Source organism: Prinia subflava, chromosome 4, assembly GCF_021018805.1.
Source record: "Prinia subflava isolate CZ2003 ecotype Zambia chromosome 4, Cam_Psub_1.2, whole genome shotgun sequence".
In the NCBI taxonomy this organism is placed as follows: domain Eukaryota; kingdom Metazoa; phylum Chordata; class Aves; order Passeriformes; family Cisticolidae; genus Prinia; species Prinia subflava.
Window position 1 is genome coordinate 21,200,418 of NC_086250.1, and position 19,990 is coordinate 21,220,407.

The following is a 19,990-nucleotide window of genomic DNA, read 5'->3' on the forward strand; positions in this document are numbered from 1 at the left end:
GGAATATTTGAATGGCTTACAGAAAATACTAAATGTCTTTAGTGGAAACATATGAAAGTTGGCTAAAAACCTTTTGGCATAGTACTTCTAAAGTTCCAGGAAGCTAAGCTTCCATAAGACATTCTAGTCAGGTTAGGTTTCAGGTAGTGCTTGAAGGGAGCAGTTCAAGGAGTTTACAGCAACCAAGCCGACAGTGTCAGCTCCTTTTGCCTCAGCTTTAGTTCTCCATCAAGTCTGACAGCACTTGCACAGCACAGAATAAAAGCTGAAGTCTGGATGATGCTTTCCTGACCTTTGACTACACCAGTGGAAGACAGTAGGACAAAGAGACAAAAATGAGTCAACGCAAGAGCAGCATGTTCACAGTGCACACAAGTCCACAAGGAACACAGAGTTTTCTTGGCTGTATGTGTGTGACTCGTCATGGCTGTGACTGCTGACAAAGTAGAATGGTTGCTTTTCAAGAAGTAGAGTGCATGTTTAAAGTCATCCAATGGATGAGAGCGGCAGTTTAGAAAAGGGAACACATTAATTTCACTTAGAGCGATGAAGCCATGAAGCAAGTATGCAAGAAGAAGCTACCACCTTCTCCCAGCATTCTGTTTGCCAGGAGAAATACCTAAGGGAAGTTTCCATGCAGTAGATTGACCTCAGCTGTGTGAAGGGATATTTTTGCCTAATAAAGAGGGGCAACTAATCACAGCTGGGATAAGCAACTGAGTAAGACTACCATGTCACAACTGCTGGTCAAGCCCACTGACAGTTACACATAGGAAGCCAGTTGAGTTGTATTAATAAGCAGAAGCTGCCAGCCCTACCACAGAGAAGACAAGAGTTATCTTCATTTTATTGAAGTACAAATAAAGACTTATATGCATAAATCCCTGAATTGAACCCAAGGTTCCAATTGAAAAGTTCATCTATTATAAGTATAGCTGCCTTGGAAATCTGTACTTTGCCTCAGACATTACTATCTCAAAATAGAATTCTGGCATTGCCTTTCACTAACTATTTCAAGTAACACACATGCCAAACTGGAACTAGTTTTATTTTTCTAACTGCTAAACTAGCTCTGAGGAGTTGAAAGGACCATCTGCAGCATGGCACAAAGCTGACAGCATTAGAAAATTTATTTTGCAGTAACAGTTAACTTCAATAAAATAACTGGAACACATAAGACTGAGTTTTGAGTTTCCCACTAAAAGCAAACAAAGCCACTCAGGTAAGCAAAAATGTTTCACAAAAGCTGAAATTTATCTTCTGACAAAGGATTCCAAATAGAAAGGGTTAATATTAAAGCCAGTCTATTAGCAAGTCACCTCAGTGCATAACCAATCCACACATGGAAACAGCAAATTGGTGCTGGGAGTCAAGCTCTTAGTTCTTGAATTGTTTGACATTCCTCACTCAAAATTTGCCTGCTCTAGCAATAAGATTTTCCCCCTTCCTATTACAGTATAGAAAGATGGAAAAATGAAGATAAAAAAAGAAAAGGAAAAAGAAAAAAAGAAAACAAAATACACAGCCTTGCTGCCAAATAAGAAAGAAAGGAGAAGAACAGAACTAAACTATGCTTGTGATCACTTATGTGGAGATGCATTGCGTGTACTCCCTTTCTTCAAGCAGATTAATAATCAACTAACAGCCACTACAATGAAAGTATTTTAAGCCTTCCCATTAATCTCCTGACTTGCTGAAAACTGCTGACAGGTGAGATCAGTCCATTTCACAAGTGCACGGGAACACAGTTTTGGCAAGACTAAGATTCTGTAATAGAGAAATACTGTGCAAAGTTTGCTTGGGTGAAGGGTTTGGAGATTTTTTACAAAAAAAAAATCTTACAATCTCCTTACAACCCAATTAGAAGAACTCAATTTACTAGTCATAGACTATGTCTGAAGTTTCAGATGGTATCTTGCAAGATATGTGAAACAGCCTATTGCACATCATGCAACAGACCTTGAGACATGACTGAATTATTTTCAACAATTATTATATAACCTAGCAGTGTTTCCTATTCTAAAAATGTTACACATGGATCTGCATATCCTAGTTCATCTGAATACCAAGATTTTTCCATCCAAGAATCGATTTTGACCAATAGTAGGAGGAGTTGTTAACTACAATAATAAACTACATCAACCTCCAATCACACTAACTCTCAAATTTTGACAATCAGACTGTGGAAGTCAGACTAAATTTATGTCAGCCTTGCATCCTTCAGATACTCTCTGATAATTTCTCCAAGAGTTGTCTGTATGCCTTCATGCCATGCCAGAGGAGCAGACACACCACTAGCAAGTCACGAGTTTCTCCCTTGTGTTCTCCTTAACCTGTTTTAACCAGTCAGTGCACACAAATTTTACATTACCACTGAGTTTAATAACTCATTCTATAACTGCAGAGTATTAATAAAGCAGAAGCTAGCATGATATTAGAAACAATATCTGCTTGCTAAACATAGGCAACATGAAGAGGAAAATCAGAAGGGAACTAAAGAACCAGGTCAAAGTTCCAAAGTCTCCTTCCCCACCTTTCCCTATTTATTGCCTTTAGTATTCAGTGAAGTGGTTGCTGCCTGCTTCATTGGGTATGACCTTTGGTCCCATAAATGGTATCTGTTATTTACACAGCAAAAAAAAGGAGGAACCTCTGCTCTTGTCCATTTGGGGATGGAAATAAATGGAACATTTCCTATATGTAAGTACATGGCAAATATGTTCCTCCTCTAGTAAGATGCTGTGAGATCCACACAAAAAGCTTGGCACTAGTGTTCTTTCCCAATGAAGCTCCAGACATGAAAAACACAATTCAGATGCTCGCTGGATTAGGACTTTGTTTTTATTATTATAATTTGGTTCGGTTCAGATCACACTCTCTATTTACCACTATCCAACTGCTCTTGAGTCTTGCTAAGTTAAAAGGCATTCAAAACATCCTGCAAACAAAGATATTAAAACATTAAAGCTAGATTTACCATAGCATTCCTTGAAAGCTTCAACATTAACCAGAGGGGGATTGGCACAGTTTAGTGAAAAAATTTTAAGTAGAGGGAAGAAGGTAAGTCACATAATGAGTTGTGTATAGGGCAATGAAAAGCTAACATACACATTTAGGAGCAAAGCAATTACAGTAAGTTCACACACTATGTAATCAGGAACTCCTATCCCAACAGACAAGATTACTTACATAGATCAGTCCTGAGTAGTATCTCTCTTTCAAGTTGTGAAGCACAGAAGCCTCATTCAGGCATGTCAGCTCTGCCATATCTTCTACTTTAGAGAATTTGGGGGGGTTCATCTTCTGGATATCATCCTTATTTACTTTCACTTTCTTCCCATTCTCTGCCAGTTCTACGATGGCTTCATCTCCTACTTCTTCCTTCAGGCTAGCTGCCTCAAACCCATTCTTCTCTGAGGGAACCCATACCAGCTTCTTGGCTGCCCAGTCAGCCTGAGTCAGGGGGTTATTAATGATGTTTTTGTCCACATAAAGGTACTTATCTGCGTCTCTTTGCGACATTGTGGCTTACAACTGGGGACCTGTGAAGAAAGGGGGAAGCAAAGTAAAAAAGGTTATTTTTAATGCCTCAAATTGTCTCGCAAATTCCTAGAGGCAGACAGGCACATTGCTAAGTACTCTGAATCCCTGGTCATCAGAGCAGGCCTCTCCCTCCTTTAATTTCATGTTAGTGAGCACTGCTAAAGTTGTCAAGCTTCCAATAAGGCCAAGGTCTTGCTTGCCAAAAGTATGAAAAAAACCGAACTAGCAAGCAGTTTCAAGAAAAAACCCCCAAACTTACAACAAAACACTGACCGTTAAACATTTGGAAGCCATTATTTGGCAGAAAAGAGGAGGCAAGTTAAAGGGGCAAGCACCAAACAATTTGTGACAAACCTCATAGCATCAGACACTATGTCAGTAACATTTAGGTCAAGATTAACCCTTTACTGCTCTACTTGATAGAGATATTGGCTCAGAAACAAAATTAAATGTGTAATTAACATTTTACTTTGTATCTCCTTATTCTGATAAGATATAAACCAAAACCCACAACCTCTCAGAAATGTCTACTACCACCCTAGAATGTGAGGTGCACTTTGCTTCTAAAAGATAGCAGTAATTTGAGGACACCAGTTAAGACTGATATCGGATACTTTCAATCACCAGCTCAGTAGTAATACTCAGCCCACCAGTTTATATCTCTTTTTTTCTAGATAATGTTCAGTAGATAGTAACAGAATAAATCAGGAAAATTTACAGCTAAATATCTTCTACTAACATCATTCTATGAAGCAGTGTTCAGACAGAGGAGAGAGTTTCATCCCTACAAAAGGGAGACTTAGGCTGCATACTTGAATAATGGCACCCTAGATTTAGTGTTTCATCAAAACCAGAACACTACCGCCAGGGATTTTCCAGTTTATAAGGCAGCAATTTTATTAGTGCCATTCAAAAGTCCTTTCAATCAGAAAAGGACTGCATGCGTCAAGGCTCATTAACCATGTAACAGCAGCCTCTTTACAAGATCCCATAAGCATTACTTCTTGAATTCTTCCTCACAAAGATACCAGTGTCTGCAATATATGTTCTTCATAGCTTGAATAGAAACTAGAGCTCTTTACCACCTAAAGAAGAGGAAATCAAAATACGAGTACTCATGTCCTAGAAGGCTATCAGGGGCTATATGGGTAACTTTTCTACAGAATTCATATTTACAAACCAGTAGGCAAATCAAGTAAGTGAAGTCTGACTACACATACTGCAGACAAAAAAGTATTGAAAGGGGGACAGAAGCAACTCAATTTCCAAAACATGCATGAGAGCAACAATAAATGTAGAGTCCCAGCATTAGCAAACAGTGAATGAAGCCAGAAAAACATCAGCCATAATAATAATGGGTGCAAATGCCCACACTGGTCATTTTTAGAGCATGTAGGGAAATTTCAACAAATGTATCACTGTAAGTGGTATGTAACTTAGTGCCAGAGACTATATGGACAGCTGTATACTCACAGTCAAAAATTCTTTAGCAAACAAAGAGAAAATTACTCTATAAATAATCACTTCCTTTAGCTTGAGTTTAAAATCTTTGTCTTAAACCTTACAGGATATGCCAAGCAGCTATTCCACACTTGACCTCATCTTTCCTTCCCCACAGGGTCACTTACACTTCCACCTCAACCACAATGGTGATTCTCAGAGCAACTCCACCCTGTCTTTTCATATTATTCCTGAAAACTAGATTTTAATGGATATATGACAAAGAGATTTGTTGTAGAGATAAGATGCAGCAATCTGGAGGCTACCATAAAAAACTTGAGCTTTTGGGAGAGCTCCAAGACCATTCTATAACAGTAAGCCTGACAGAGTATATAGCAAATAAAGAAGATCAACAATTCAACACAAGACATTAGGATTTCACGACGCTGCAGAGTATCATTTGTAGGTTGTAATCAAAGGGTTAAAAAAGGGAGTGAAAGGAAAGAGGGGAAAAAGAAAAAAAGAAAAATAAATATTCAGTTGTGTTCAGAGTTGTATCAGGTTTGGCAAGGCAACAGCTGTGCTCTACCCTCCATTACACAGCTTCCTGCCTATGCAACTCCCAGAATGTAACCAGTTGCCTTTTTTGGCTATAATCAGGCAGGACACAGAGGCACTATGCTTCAGCTAAATTCAGTTTCATCATTTCCTGAGAAATCCGAAGTAACCAGGCATCTGAAGTGTCCTACATAACATAGTCCTCACTTCCTTGCTACTAGAGTACATGCATGCATTCAGTATATCTTAAGACATTCTAGAATAAAGACTAACTCTTTTTGGCTAAGAAATAGATTAAGACAACAAGAAATCTTTCAAAGGGTATTCTAAGTCAGTCCTAGATCTGAAGAGAACTAAGGAAAGAAGATAGTTACAGAGAGGTTAATCAAATTCTTGTAGGAGGAGAACCCCAAATTATCTCACATACTACAAGAGTGCATTCTTCAGCCTGTAAGAGATCATTCTAGAGCATTTATACCTTTTTATTTTCAGGGCTGAAAACAACTTTCACAGTAAGAGAGAAATAGCCTAACACAGCTATTCTAAAATATCACCAAACACCAAGATATTTTAATATATTAAATAAATATTAATATAGTATAATATATTGTATATAATATATATAAGTGATTACATTATTGTTATAATAAATTGATATTTTTTTATATATGATATTTTTAGTACTACCAAATAGTAGTGATGAGATTCAAAAAGAGTCTGCACCTCAAATTTGAAACATACTTGAAAATTCTCCTATTGCAGGGCAGCAGCAGCCTTCTTATCATCATCCTAAACCAGCTCTCCTATGTTCCAGAACAGAACACTCACATAGTAGAGGTAAAAGACTAGAGGCTCAAACTAAGATAACATGGCATTAGAGCTATTCTCGAGGCTGACTTCAAACCCACAGGGCATCTAAACTAGCAATACCACAAACCAACCATTAATTTGTCTTCTCCACGAGAACAGTACCAGAGGAATCGAATTCAGCAAGTTCCATCTCACGAATTCCTAAACTTATCTCCCTAGCTTATGCTGCATTTCGCTGGGCATTTCTAAAAATCCCTTAAAGTGGTCAAGGAAGGACGCTAGCCCAGTAAGCTCTTACAGCAACTCACAATGAATGCAAATCATTGTCGTTTTAGGAACAAATTAGGAAGCAATTTGTTTGCCTGGTAGTTTGCATTTGGAGTGTAGATAATTATGTAGGACAAGGACATTTATCTTTACATAGCTATTGTGCAACTGCCAGATGAGAATACCGTTAACAATATTCTTTTTGATGCTAGTCTATAGGCAAGACAATCAAAGAATACAGAAGGAAGATAGACCATGCTTGTTTTGAGTTTAAATGCCTCCTTCCTAGTATTGTTTCCAAAAATGACATACTACAGTCACTTCCCCGTTAACCCAATATGTTCCCTTATTGTGGTTCACAGCAGTCTGGGGAAGAGGCTGGTTAAACTTTGCTTGTTCCTCATTATTTCAGGATCCAAGACATTTTTTTGCCATTTAACTAACGACATAATTGCCACGAAGATGCCATACAGTCACAGATAGAGACAAAACAATCCCTACAGTCATGAATAGGATGAGACCAAGACATCAGTATGTAGTGCAACCTTAAAAAAAATAATACCAACTGCCCTGCTGACATACCTATTTACCAGCAGACAGATTCTTTTGAGAGAAACAAGTCAAACACTGAATTTAACTTAAGATGACATGCACTCCCTTTGAATTAGGCAGAATTACTCCAAACCCTCACTGGATTACAGTCATATGGACAGAGGTTTGCTTTAGTCTCCTGCAATTTCATAGCCTTACGGCTTGAATTATAAGACACTTTACACACACTACTTAAAAGCATCAAGTGCTTCCCCCATAAACCTGGGAACAAATACTTTATCTGGTTTGGAAAGGTCTAAAAACTACCTCTGCTGTAAGGTCCCTTTCTTTCAATTACAAGGGTTTTACAACTGCTAAAAGCACAGAACATGATCTATTTGCAATTTAATTTTCAATAACTATTTGTATTACATCCCCCATTCCCCCTAGACATTTACTCTGTCAGTAGCCAGGTCCTGGGAACGAGCCACTGCTCAATAAGATAAACTTGGGCTTTACTAAACTATGGAGGTAACAGCTGAAGTAGAAATAGAATTCATAAGAGCATTAATGGCAACAGTTAAAGCATCACACTTACAAGAGCACTGGCAGGGCAAGGAAACACCTCCAGTTTGAGTTACCTAAACCATCCTTAATGTAGGGATCCCCACACCGTTCTTTCTTGGCTTCAGCCTCCTTCCTAGCAAAGATGCATTACTACACTGGAATAGACAGTTTTATTCACACACCGTTTCATTTCCCTACTTTAATGAATTATGAGAAGTTTGTGAAATACGGTGCTACAGAGGATGCAAAATAGCCATATGCATGCACTGAATCCTTAGCAATTCAGATAACCACTTCAGAACTTTGCTATAAGACTGAGTCTGCATGAAAAGGGACATAAGTGGATAATTAGTGGAAGTTTTCTTCTGTTTCATATCCACCAGTAAGACACTGTTACAAATTTTCTGTGATTTCATATTAACCAATCCTCCCACATTGTTTGCCTAGTGGCCTTTCTACTTGCAGTGCAAGAACTACCCTAAAGGCTGACAAAAAGAATGAACAATAAATAGCAAACATATTTAGACTACAAGTTAATTTCCCTTTCTTTAAAGAGTTCACCTTTTAAAAGCAGTTCATGAATACAACTTTTCCACCACTTTCCAAACTGTCTTACCTTTAGTATGTTGTCAGAGGGTGCAATTCAAGACAAAGGCTCTTTCACAGAACAAAAGGAACATACACCATTTCTATAGGCAAGACAAGACTTTTGTACTAGAAAATTACAGCACTACAGGTCACTTATGGCCCTATTTGAGGCACAACTAAGTTGCACTCAGTGAAGAATTTTGATTATTTGTTAATACACAGCATTTAAAAAATACTCTGACTTTGAGAAGCTGCTAATGATCCAAACTAAGTTTGGTCAGTAACATTCATATGATGGGAATCCTTGCTAAGTGTATGATCTGCACAGCTAATACTTGCATTATTCCTGCAACTCGACTATTTCACTTTCCCAGTCAGCTGAACACAGTTCATCAAATCAGATTTAAGAGAAGCTAGAAACTAGACTAAACTAGTCTAAAATAGACTTTAGTGGCCAGGCTAGCTACTGTGACCATGAACTGAAAATATAAAGCCCCTAACCCACCAATAAAAAACTTCCTATAATTCCCTTGTATTCACTAAGAAACTGTTCAGATCTCATTTGTTTAGGTTAGGGTGACACTTCTCAGCTCCAAGTGCCAGTATGTTTATGGAAAAGAAAACTGTAAAGTTTCTTAGCCCAAACTGCTCCAATTTGTAAGCAACACCTACATAAAAACTGGAGTTTAAATCACCAAGGATGAGAAATGAATCACAAGGAGGAGGTGCAGAGGAAAGTAAAGGGGAAAGCTGGCAGGAAGCTGAACTGATGGACAGGTTATAGCTGCTTATTACTCCAGTTCAGTATATTGAGACACACCAGTGCTTGATGCTTCAGGCTGAATGCAAGAATCACGACTTTCAGTTATCCCAGGAGAGAATACACCACCAGGCAAGTACCTGAGTTCGAAATTAACACCCCCTCACAGGCAGCCCCTCAAGCTGAAGGCACCAAGCTGCACCTACCCTTCGCATTCAGAATGCTGCCATGCAGACTCATTTCTTCTATTTCAGCTTTATCTGGGACTCATAATGACTGCTATTAGGATTACTGTAGTTCACTGTTTTCCTCTCTAGTCACAGTCTGACGCACACAATACATTGTTGAAAGATTTATTTCACAACTGGAATGCAGTTTGCTGGCAATTATTGTTGCATATTCAGTTTGAGTGTAGTGCTGCCCAGACTTGCCAGCTACCCTGTTTATTACTGTAAATTAAACTCAAGGTAGAGCACTAAAGTGTCCTCTCCGTATGCAGGGCCTTAAGAATCAAGAAAAAAGAATCTATCTAATGCATAAGTGATGCTTTATCGCACAGAAGTGACCTACTGGCCAGACTACAGGTAAGACAAAAGAAAGAAATTGAAGGACACTCTCCATCTTCCAAGTGGCCTAAAGGTATCCAGCACACATCCTCAGAATAGTGAACATGAAATAAATGTTTCTGGGCTTCTCCACATCTCCCTTTTCAACAGCTGCCAAGGACCATTCTATGTGTGAAGCAGCACTTGCATATATTCTACTGTAACAGCTGCCAGAAGGGATTTGCTCTGGCAGCTGGCACTTCCCATGGTAAAGTGCAAAGGCCACAAAGCCACGTACAAGCAAGACACTTACATGCCCCTAATAGTCACCTTTTCTCTCCACTGGGTTCAAAAACAGTAGGACTGTGAGAACAGCCCTACAAGCACGGCACACGTACATTTCACAAATATTAATGCCAATCTGAAGAGGCTACTTTTGGATACCAAAGACTGAAAACAGGATAGTGCAGGCTTCACCACAGGCTACAGAAGGAACGATCTTGGGCAACCACACTGCATGCAGTAATTAACCACTGTAGGTTTGGGCAAATAAAGCCACACATAGCTTCCCTAAGTTAATGCTAGGGAGGGTATGCTTGCCTCTATTTTAATTGCACCTTATGAATTCAGGGAGACATAAAGACACTACCATGTAGATAGCACCAATACAGTTAATCAGCTCTATGAAGCCTGTGCACATTGTTTAAACACACCAAACACTGATTTAGGGAGGGGGAGGGTAGCCTTCTGTTGATTTCAAGTCCAGTCTTTAGCATGACAAAGCTAGGCTGGCTGCCACCCAACCCCATTCACTTTGAATAAATATTCAAAGTTTACAATCCTGCATAATACACTTTCTGCAACTGTTGTTTCTCATTAGTGGAGTACAGTACATGCCTTCTCAGCAGAGGAGAGAATTCCTCTTACAGAGACAGTGTGCCCGCAAGGAAAACATTCCAGGGGGAGAACACATTCTTCCTGACCACTCAGCAAAGTAATCCCACTTAAGGAGACAGCTGTAGTTCAGAAAATTGCAGCCCATCCCTGCTGTTCAAGCTGTTTTGCTGGAAGACTTGTTTTCAGGAGGCATAATGGCCTTCGTAAGTTCTGATCAGGCATGCAGAGTTCCCTACAGACATTGCATGAGAGAGGGGGAAGAGCTTAGAAAGTTTTAACCTTTGTTACCTCAGGGTCACTTTTCATCCCTTCCCTAATATTCTGATTTAAGGCTAAAAAGGTATGTGCCAAGAACTCTGAGGCAGGGTGTAAGGTAGCTCTACATACATCAGTTAGCATTCCCTGTCATCTTTGTCAATGTCAGGTTTCAATTCACTGCAAGAGGGAACAAGGAATACAACAATTACAACTAAATACCGAGACGAAAAATACGGTTCTGGTTAACCCTTTTAGACGCAAATATTTAGCATGTATGTGGCGAAGATAAAGTCATCTTACAGGAACAATTACTCTTGCCAACATTAACTGACAAATTGCTTTGATCTCAGCATCAATACTACTAATCATCTTCCAGCTCGTAATGAAAAGAACCAAGAATCAGTGTAAATATGTCCAGTAAATTATTTTTTAAAGTATTATTTTTACTTTGCAGCAGAAGTTTCTCTAGACACTTTCAGCTCAACCTACTGAGCCAATCTAGCACTGTGTACAAACAGCCTTCTGCTACATCTCATATTTTTATTCTAGTTTCAAATCATTCTGCTGCACATTAACAGCAGCTATGTGGATGGCAGGCAAAAACCATGGCACAGAGAAGTCTACCACCTCCACAGAGTCCAATTTTGATTCTCACCCCTTCCAGTAATACGTAACAGTTCAATAAGAGGACCTATGTCTCTGTTTATGACGGTGATCTCTGAGGTAGAGGTCCGGAGAAGAATGACTTTTTCTGGACATGAGAACACAGCAACTCCTAGACAAAGAAGAAAAAGCCACATAGCCTTTACGTTCCAGGATGTTTAAGAAGGTGAGATTGAAAATATTTGCCTTTTTAAATTTCTATTGTATTTGTTTTAGAAATACTTATGCTCATAAATATCACGTTCAATACAGTCTGAAAATCCAGATTGCAACATTCTCCTATTGCATTCAAGGTCTGGCACAGTTTCTTAGCCATCCATTCCATTATAAGCACTCTTCTACAAAAAGCTCCTGGTGCAGCAGAGCACAAGAGGAACACTGGTGTGAACTGTACACCTCAGCCTCCAGTTTATCTTCTGGTTAGCTTACTCCCTCCCTGACCTATGGTTTCTTCTCTCATTGGCATATATATGTCAGTCTTTTAAAAGGAACAGCATTAAGCATCACTCATTCTAGAATTCACCCAACTGTGCCCTCCTGTCTGGATCTCCTGAAACAGTGATTTTTGTGTTAGAGGAGAAGAAAGGATTAATCTTTCAATCTCAAATGAGTAAAAGCAAGGGAACAGACTAAGTAGAAACTCGGTCTGGACTATTACAATCATAGTTATATGGCATATAAAATTTTCTCTATACTGGCAATATAAAAAAAAAAGACTTTGGAAAAAACAGAAAATTATCTCCTTTTGACAAGTGACTGATATGACATTCCATGGTTCCCATATGAGGAAATAAATATAATTTGAAAGTTTCCAATAAAGCATTGCTTTTTGCCCTAGAAGGATAAAAAACAACATAAGGAAACACTGACCACAGAGTAGCCAAACTGTTTCACATGTTTCCACCGTAGTTAACAACCTTATCCACAACTGTACACATGTACACAGGGCAGTGCTGCGGTGCTGAGACACTGGAACAGGCTGCCCAGAGAAGCTGAGGATGCCTCATCCCTGGAAGTCTTCAAGGCCAGGTTGGATGGGGCTCTGAGCAACCTGGCCTAGTGAAAAGTGTCCCTCATGGCAGGTGATTGGAACTAAATGATCTCTAAGGTCTCTTCCAACCCAAACAATCCCATGACTCTCTGATATTCTTCTCCTTATTTACATGAGCAACAGCTGAACCACTACTGCAGCTGCACTTTTTCCTGACAGAATTAGCAATAATACAACATGGTGATATTTATCAGTTAAGTCCACATCAAGTTTTTCGAGCACTAAAGAACAACAATTTATTTATATAGTTTTGCCCATTAGGAAAAGAATTAGAATTTGCCACACAAAAGATTACCTCCCTCCATGTGGAAAAAGAAGATAAACTGATTGTGCACATGTATATGTCAGTGCTACATGGACAACGTAGACAGTTTTTAGAAATTACATTAATTTGCCTAATAAATTGGCAATCCTTCTTCTACGACTAATACATCTGTCTCATCACAATTTTGTGTTCTCATTTTACTTTTCCCATCATATACTGCATTAAACTTGGAAAGGGCCATTAAATCAATTCACAATCATTTACTGTGTAATGAAATGTCACAGACTTTAGTGTCTGCTATAAAGATTAATACTGCAACATAAACCAGTTCGCTTAGCTTTTATTGTCTGGGTTAAGTCACAGATCTTAAGTCACAGTTTAAACAGTTTTTATGCTTGTAGAGAAATCTTATTTTGTATTTATGCTCCCCTAAGAAAAAAATTTACTTGGTCAGTATGCAGACACATCCATTGAAACAGCAATTTCAAGTATCCAATTATTTAATTATTTCAGGTAATCTGCATATCTGCAGCCATAATTCCATTTATTTAAACAATTCTGAGATGTCTGAATATATTCTACTTGATGTCAGAAAGGGATAAAAACCATTTCTATCTCTGAACAATGGAAAAAAAGCAACATCTGAACCACAACTACAAAGAATCAAATATATTTAAGCGGCAACCTGCTAAAAAAATAAAATTCCACTAATACAAAAGAAATATTTCTTGGAGTACTTCATATGCATTTACAAGCAAAAAGTAAAGTTGTTTTTTAAATAGTTACTGCAATGAGGAATTAATTAATTAAATTACTGTTTCCGGTTATCTTCATCTCAAATCCTCCCCTTCCGACCTGTTCCACTAACTGTTAAGCACACAGCTATCCATCCTCACAACCACCCAAAAAACCCAAAGCAAAATGTCAAAACCTTCCTTTACATTTTAAACTATAAATGATATAGCCAAAACAGACACCTGAGAGTATTTTTCTTCGTCTACATTAGAAAAAAGGTGCAAAAATCAATTTACCTTATAAACCAACTACTTTCAAGTGCTTAGCCAGGAACCTTCTAATCCAGTTCATTAGTTTGATTTCAGATTTACATTCAGTATATCTTGCAAAGTTCTTTCATCTAAACTCCCTATATCTGTTCACATATGTCTAAATCCTAAGATAAGGTTTCTTTTTCTTAAATTGATAGCACATCAATGAAAATTACTTTGTTCACACATTTCAAAATAATTGATTTTATCAATTCTGGCACAGAAACATTGGAATCCTGCACTAAACGGCAGGCAGACCTACATGTAACAGTCCCTGTCAAAAAGAGCTTACTCACTAACCACTGTCCTACAAACTAATACTACAGTTCAGTTAAGTCAGTCACATTTGGAAAAAAAAAAGAAGCAACTAAATTTTTAATTGAAATTTGGCTGTAGGTTTCTTTTTTTTTCCTTGAAAATTTAAAACACTTCTGTTACTAAAATTAACTGGATTGGTTGTTGGCCATAACCAACTTTAACCAAAGTCAAATCTACTGCACCTCCAAGGCTGATTAAAAAAGTCTAAATTCAAATGAACTGGTAAAATCTTGAGCTTAAAAGAAAAACACAGGTGAATGTACTCTCATCACTACAAACCATAAACTATTACAATATCATGCTTTAAGTCTTAGGTTTTAAACAGGAAGCTGCCCAGCAAGAAAAAAAATCCCTCTGACTACACAAAACTGACATAATAGAGCTGTAAAATTTCTCTAAACCGTTTTTCTTACAAGTCTGAATGTCCACTTTGCTTCCACGCGAATCAGAACCCAAGTTCTGTGTAGAGGCATATATCACAATGGATTTCCTGCCGAGACTCATTAAAATGGTAGCTCTTGATGAATAGAAGTATCCATCAGTTAAGGAGACTATATGATACAGATTTCCAAGTTAAGTTTCCCTTAACTTATTAATTATTAGCCTGAGTTTACCGAAGCCACTCATCCATGTGGTTTTATTTACTGCTCTCCATAAAGTCAGCATACATGCACAACTAGGAGAAATTTAAATTTCTAGTCATGAAGACAAGCAGAATCCAAATCCTATGTACAAAACTCTAGAGGCATAAATTTCATAAATAGGTCATGGAGTCAAGACACAACATACAGCATGACATTTCATTATACCTCTCTGCAAACAGCACCAATACACTTGTAATACTTCTACAACAAATAATTTACAGTAGACAAAGTATGTCAGATCAATTTTCCAGTTTCCCTTTCACTATGGTTAAGAAGGACATGACTTAGCAGTGCTAGCTCCAGAAGTATCACACAATGAAATCCATCACAGCCTCATTACCAGAAAACTGTAGACACTACTGTTTCTCCAGATTCTTTAGGATACTCAGAAAGGAAACATATTGTGATGAACAGTAACAGGCCAAAGGACCATTAATTGAAAATTGGGACTAACTCATTATGCTGACCACAACTGGGTTGCAGTGAGGTCAGAAGCTGTTAAGTCACTACAGTGGCCTAGGACTACAGGACAAATCCATGTCGAGATTATTACTTCAAGTACTCTGAACAAGTTCTCACAGCCACTGAAGAAAAAAGTGAAGCGGATAAACCATAATTAAGATGAACTTGTAAATTGATGCATTTCATTTAGTTGGACAACACCCATTTGCATTAGCTTCCAGGGCAGATATTGCATTTGTATTTTTGCCTCAGCATACTCTATTAAAATCAGGTTGCTAGTTTCCATCTCTTTCTACACTAGAAAACCCAATTAGAACCACGGTTTGGTTAAAATGAAAAGAAATTTAAGGTACAAGGTCACCGAGCCACCACTAAGTTAGAGCAACTGCCAGCAAAAACAATGCTGCTGTAGGCAATCCTCTGCTATTATAATTTTGTTCCAACCCACAGAAGACTTAATGTCAGGCACACAATTTCTCCACTTAACATGCAAACAGCTCTGCCTCAATTATAAACTAAGAAAGCAAAGAGTAACGAGATATTTATACAAGAAATCAAAGACAAAAAAAATGTATGTTAGAGGGCACTGAGTACACTATTAAGTCAAACCAACAAAAATACATTTTTGTTGAATTAAAGTTTTGGACACCTTTTAGTAGATGTGCACACTAATTCTGAGCCTCTAAAATGCACTCTAGTCATCAGTTAGTTTCAGCATGTTACCAAATAACCCAAAGCTACCACACAAAAAAGTAGATGTACTGTAGGGGTTAACACAACCCTAGCTTTGACTTCCCCTTTCAGTAAACCTTGCATTAACTGGATGAGTTCCTGTACCTCCCATGGGTCCACTTATAATCTCACCCTATTACAGTCACACTAATCCATAAACAACATCAGTCTGGGCAAGACACAGGCCTAGGGATGGGGTGGAAGCAGAAGACTGAGCAGAATCAGCTCAGAAATCACAATACCTCTAAAACATGTCCCGTTTCCTTTGTTCTGGAAATTAACAGAACTAAATCTGAAATTTGGGTATAGGTAGACTAATCTCCCAGTACAACTGAAGTGTATTTTCACAAAGTTAATAGTAGCTGATATACACGCACTCCCTCCCACCTGCATGTGAATAGGCTGACATATGACTAACTTATGAATTATTAATTGAAAACAGTCGGTACATTATTTTTAAAGACCTTCCAAGATAATAATGATTCAAGTATTCAAGATAGTTTGTTGAAGTGGTATAAGCAAGTCTCACATTTGTAGCAGATACACTTGCAACGCCAAGTAATGTTACAAAGAGACTTAAGCACCTGTGGCATCAAACTGCAAGGCAGTTCTCAACCTGAAGATGAGGGAGTATTAGAGCTACCAACAGCTACACAGCTTGAACACTCTCTAACGTTTTGCATAATACCCAAATAATGTGCTGGAGAAAAAAGATTATTTCAGCTTCCTAAGTGTGAGATTTTTCTAATCTCTTTCTTACAATTTTACCAGACTAGGTTGGGGTTTTTTTTCATTATTATTATTACTTTGTCATTAGATTCATTTAAAAAATTATGGTGTAGCTCTCACAAGCTTTGTCTTCTTAAAACATTCTGAAACATATCAAAATCTACCCAGAGGAAATAATGAAAAAAATCCTATTCTTTATCTCTTGAGATGAAATTATCATCCCGCAACTTTTTTCTTACAAGATTAACTTGAAAGAAAAACACAAAAAGAAAAAAAAAAAAAAAAAGAAAGGAAAAAAGAAAAAACCACCACCACAACAAAACAAAACCGAAAAACCAACCCAGGACCATGGCAGAAATAGCCTAATAATCTATGCAAAGGCCAATATTAGGGCTTCAGTTTCTCCACTCATCCTTCTGGGGCAGACAGAACCTGAGTATTAAGTCTTCCTGTTTATACAGAAACAGACACAGGCTACTCAGCAGCACAAACACTTCTCCAGAGGCTGCAGACTCTTCTCCAGAGAACTTCCAAAATCAGACCTTGGCTATACATCCTTGGCCAACCATCCAAGAGATGACACCAGATTCCAAAAAGTACCACATCACTCACCAGCTTGGTGCCAGTCACACCCACTTTGACATTTCAGGTCAGTAAAGAAGTTCAGATTCCCATTTCTACCCACTACTACAAATTCTGCTTCTACTTTAGAGTTAGAGAAAATTTTGCCTATCCACCTCCATAAAGACAGTGCACATATTGTAAGTGCAATAAACAAAGTGATCAAGAGGAACATGCCAATTCCAGCAGTTCCACCTGATACGGAGCATCATGGAACTGCTGCATGATTTCCTTGCAGTTATTTTCACAAGGTCAGATTAGCATAAAATCTTGTGTTTACACAGTTTGGGAAATTGTGATTAACAACTTCAAAACCCTTCTGTGCCAATCACATTTATCAATTGCTTTCCCCTCATTACAACTTTCTACTTAATAAAAATATTAGTTTATCTCATTGAAACCTAGTGAGAGCACTACAGATGCAGACAGTGCATCTATGAGTCGATACGTATCTGCACCATGATTTGCCATTTTTGCTGGAATGCCATCAATAAGCTAACTTAGTCACACTGTGACCTAGTGACTAATTTCAAAAGCATTTTACACAGGCAGTAACTGATTAGAAGGCTGTTACTCTGAAGTTAAAACTTTACCATACCTAGCCTTATGAACAGGAGGTGTATACAAGAGTCAAGAATCTCAAATTTAATCTTTCAATCCATGGTTCAACAGTCTCTATGTATGTTACCCTGTATTTCCTTACAGCAAACAAATTATAAATGGACCTTGGCCTGCAGACTACTACAGTATCTTTACAAGCCTCAAACATAATTTTAATGCATTATTTGAGAGATTGCTCTGTTTTGAAAGACCTGCCCAGTTATAAAGAAGCCTAGGTTCCTAGTTCACTCTGCTGGAATGTGGCTCAGGACATCATGACATAGGACACAGAAGAAAAATCTAGAGAAGAAGAAAGATCAAGAGCACAAACAGTGCTTCAAGAGAGAAAAAGAAGGAAAGGAAGTGTAAGGAGGAAAAGAAAGTGAGTTAAAGAGTCACTGCACGCAGAGCTTGCTGACCAGTGAAATTTACTTCTGAAAAATCCCCCTGTATTACCAGAAGCGTGTTATTCTTATAAAACTCATTTCACATGTGTTTAGGCAAATTAGGAAGAAGTCTCATTAAACTCCCTGGGCAGGCACCACACTCAGGGGCTACAAAACTTGTTACTTTCCACACCTACCGAGGACAAGTTGGTAAAGATACCACTCAAAACCGGAGAACTTTCACTACTCGGTTGGAGGTGATGCCTGAAAGCACAAGCTATCTGCAAGAGCTCTCAGTGCAAGCTTCATCTTGCCCTCTCACTCCCTCCTCCCTCCTTCCCTCTCTCCTGGCCCAAACCGAACGAGGAAGTGGAGCCGGGCGGGCGGGCGGAAGCCAAGCCCATGGCGGTGTCTGTAGGAGGGCTGTCAGCCCGTGACTCAGGCTGCAGCCCTGACAGCTGCCCGGCGGCCCCACCGGCCCCTGCGGGTCGGGCACCCAAGGGAAGAAGGGAGGGGAAGGAGCGGGGTCCGGTGGAAAAGAGCGCCAACTACCCACCCCACCTGCGGGAGGCCGGTTCGCGGGGCGTGCAAGGAGCAGAGCGGCAACTCCGCGGGGACACACGGTCCCAGAGCACAGTGGGGACACGGGGAGCACCCCAGCACGGCAGGTCCCACAGGGACGGAACGGCGGAGCGGTGGGACAGCGGAGCCTTCTCGCCCGGCCAGACAAAGAGGCGCCAAATCCGGCGAGGGAGGGAGGAAAGCTCGGCGCCAGGGAGGACAAACCGGAGCCACCCGCGCCCACCGCCCCGCTCGACCAGCTTCACCTGAGCCCGACTACGGTGGAGGGAAGGAAACGCCGCGGCGGCGGCGACTGCGCTCCTCACGGCAAGAGTGCGGCGTCCTCAGGCAGCGGCTCCTCCCGCGGCACCACGACCGCCGCTCGCTCACCGGCTCTGCTGAGCCGCCCGCCCGCCCGGGCGGGGCCGCCCCGCCCCCCGCGCCACAGCCCGCGCCGCCGCCCGCCAATGGCGCCGCCTTTCCCAGGGATTGACGGCCAGTATGGCCAATCAGAGTGGCCGAGGTGTGCGGAGGCTGAGGAAGCCGTTGAGCCGTTAGCAACGCCCGTGCGCCCCGCCCGGCCCCGCCCAGCTCAGCCCAGTCCGGCCCCGCGGCCGCTCGGGCGGGGAGCGGCTGCGGCCGCGGGATTCCGGGGGCATCGAGGACTCCAGCACGTCGACTGCGGGGTCGAGGAGGGTTCTCCCGCTCCGATCGGCCCGCGTCGAGCCCGGCCAAGCCACCCTCACAACGCACCACGCCGCCCCAGTCCCACAATGCCCCGCGCCGGGCGGGTACCGGCGGCACGCACCGGCCTTCGGTGCTCCCGAGGGCAGCGGCCCGGCCAGGGCCGGGAGCAGGAAATGCGGGGCAGCGGGGCGATGGGCTGCGACCCTGCCGCCGGAGGCCGTGCCAGAAGTCTTCCGAGATGGGAGATGAGGGTGGAGGGGGGTGTCAAGAGGTTCCCACTCAGCCTTGTAGTGCAAAATACCTGTGACAGGAAGATGCCAGTTAGAATTAAGTTTCACAGAATCAATTAGGTTGAAAAAAATTTCTGAGATCATTGAGTCCAACCTATGACTGAACACCACCAAGTCAACCAGACCACGGCATTTAGTGCCATATCCAGTCTTTCCTTAAATACCTCCAGG

General features: G+C 40.3%; 1 protein-coding gene across 1 annotated transcript in view; it reads right to left on the reverse strand.

Annotated features, from left to right (window-relative positions):
- MYH9 (myosin heavy chain 9) overlaps positions 1-19,273 on the reverse strand; it is a 70,345-nt gene extending 51,072 nt beyond the window's left edge. Inside the window, exons 1-2 of the mRNA XM_063395796.1 lie at positions 19,109-19,273; positions 3,190-3,542 (exon numbers count right to left, since the gene is read on the reverse strand). Coding sequence (XP_063251866.1) covers positions 3,190-3,522 — 333 coding nt within the window. The 5' untranslated portion in view covers positions 3,523-3,542; positions 19,109-19,273. The remainder of the gene's footprint in view (positions 1-3,189; positions 3,543-19,108) is intronic.
- Between the last annotated feature and the right edge of the window lie 717 nt (positions 19,274-19,990).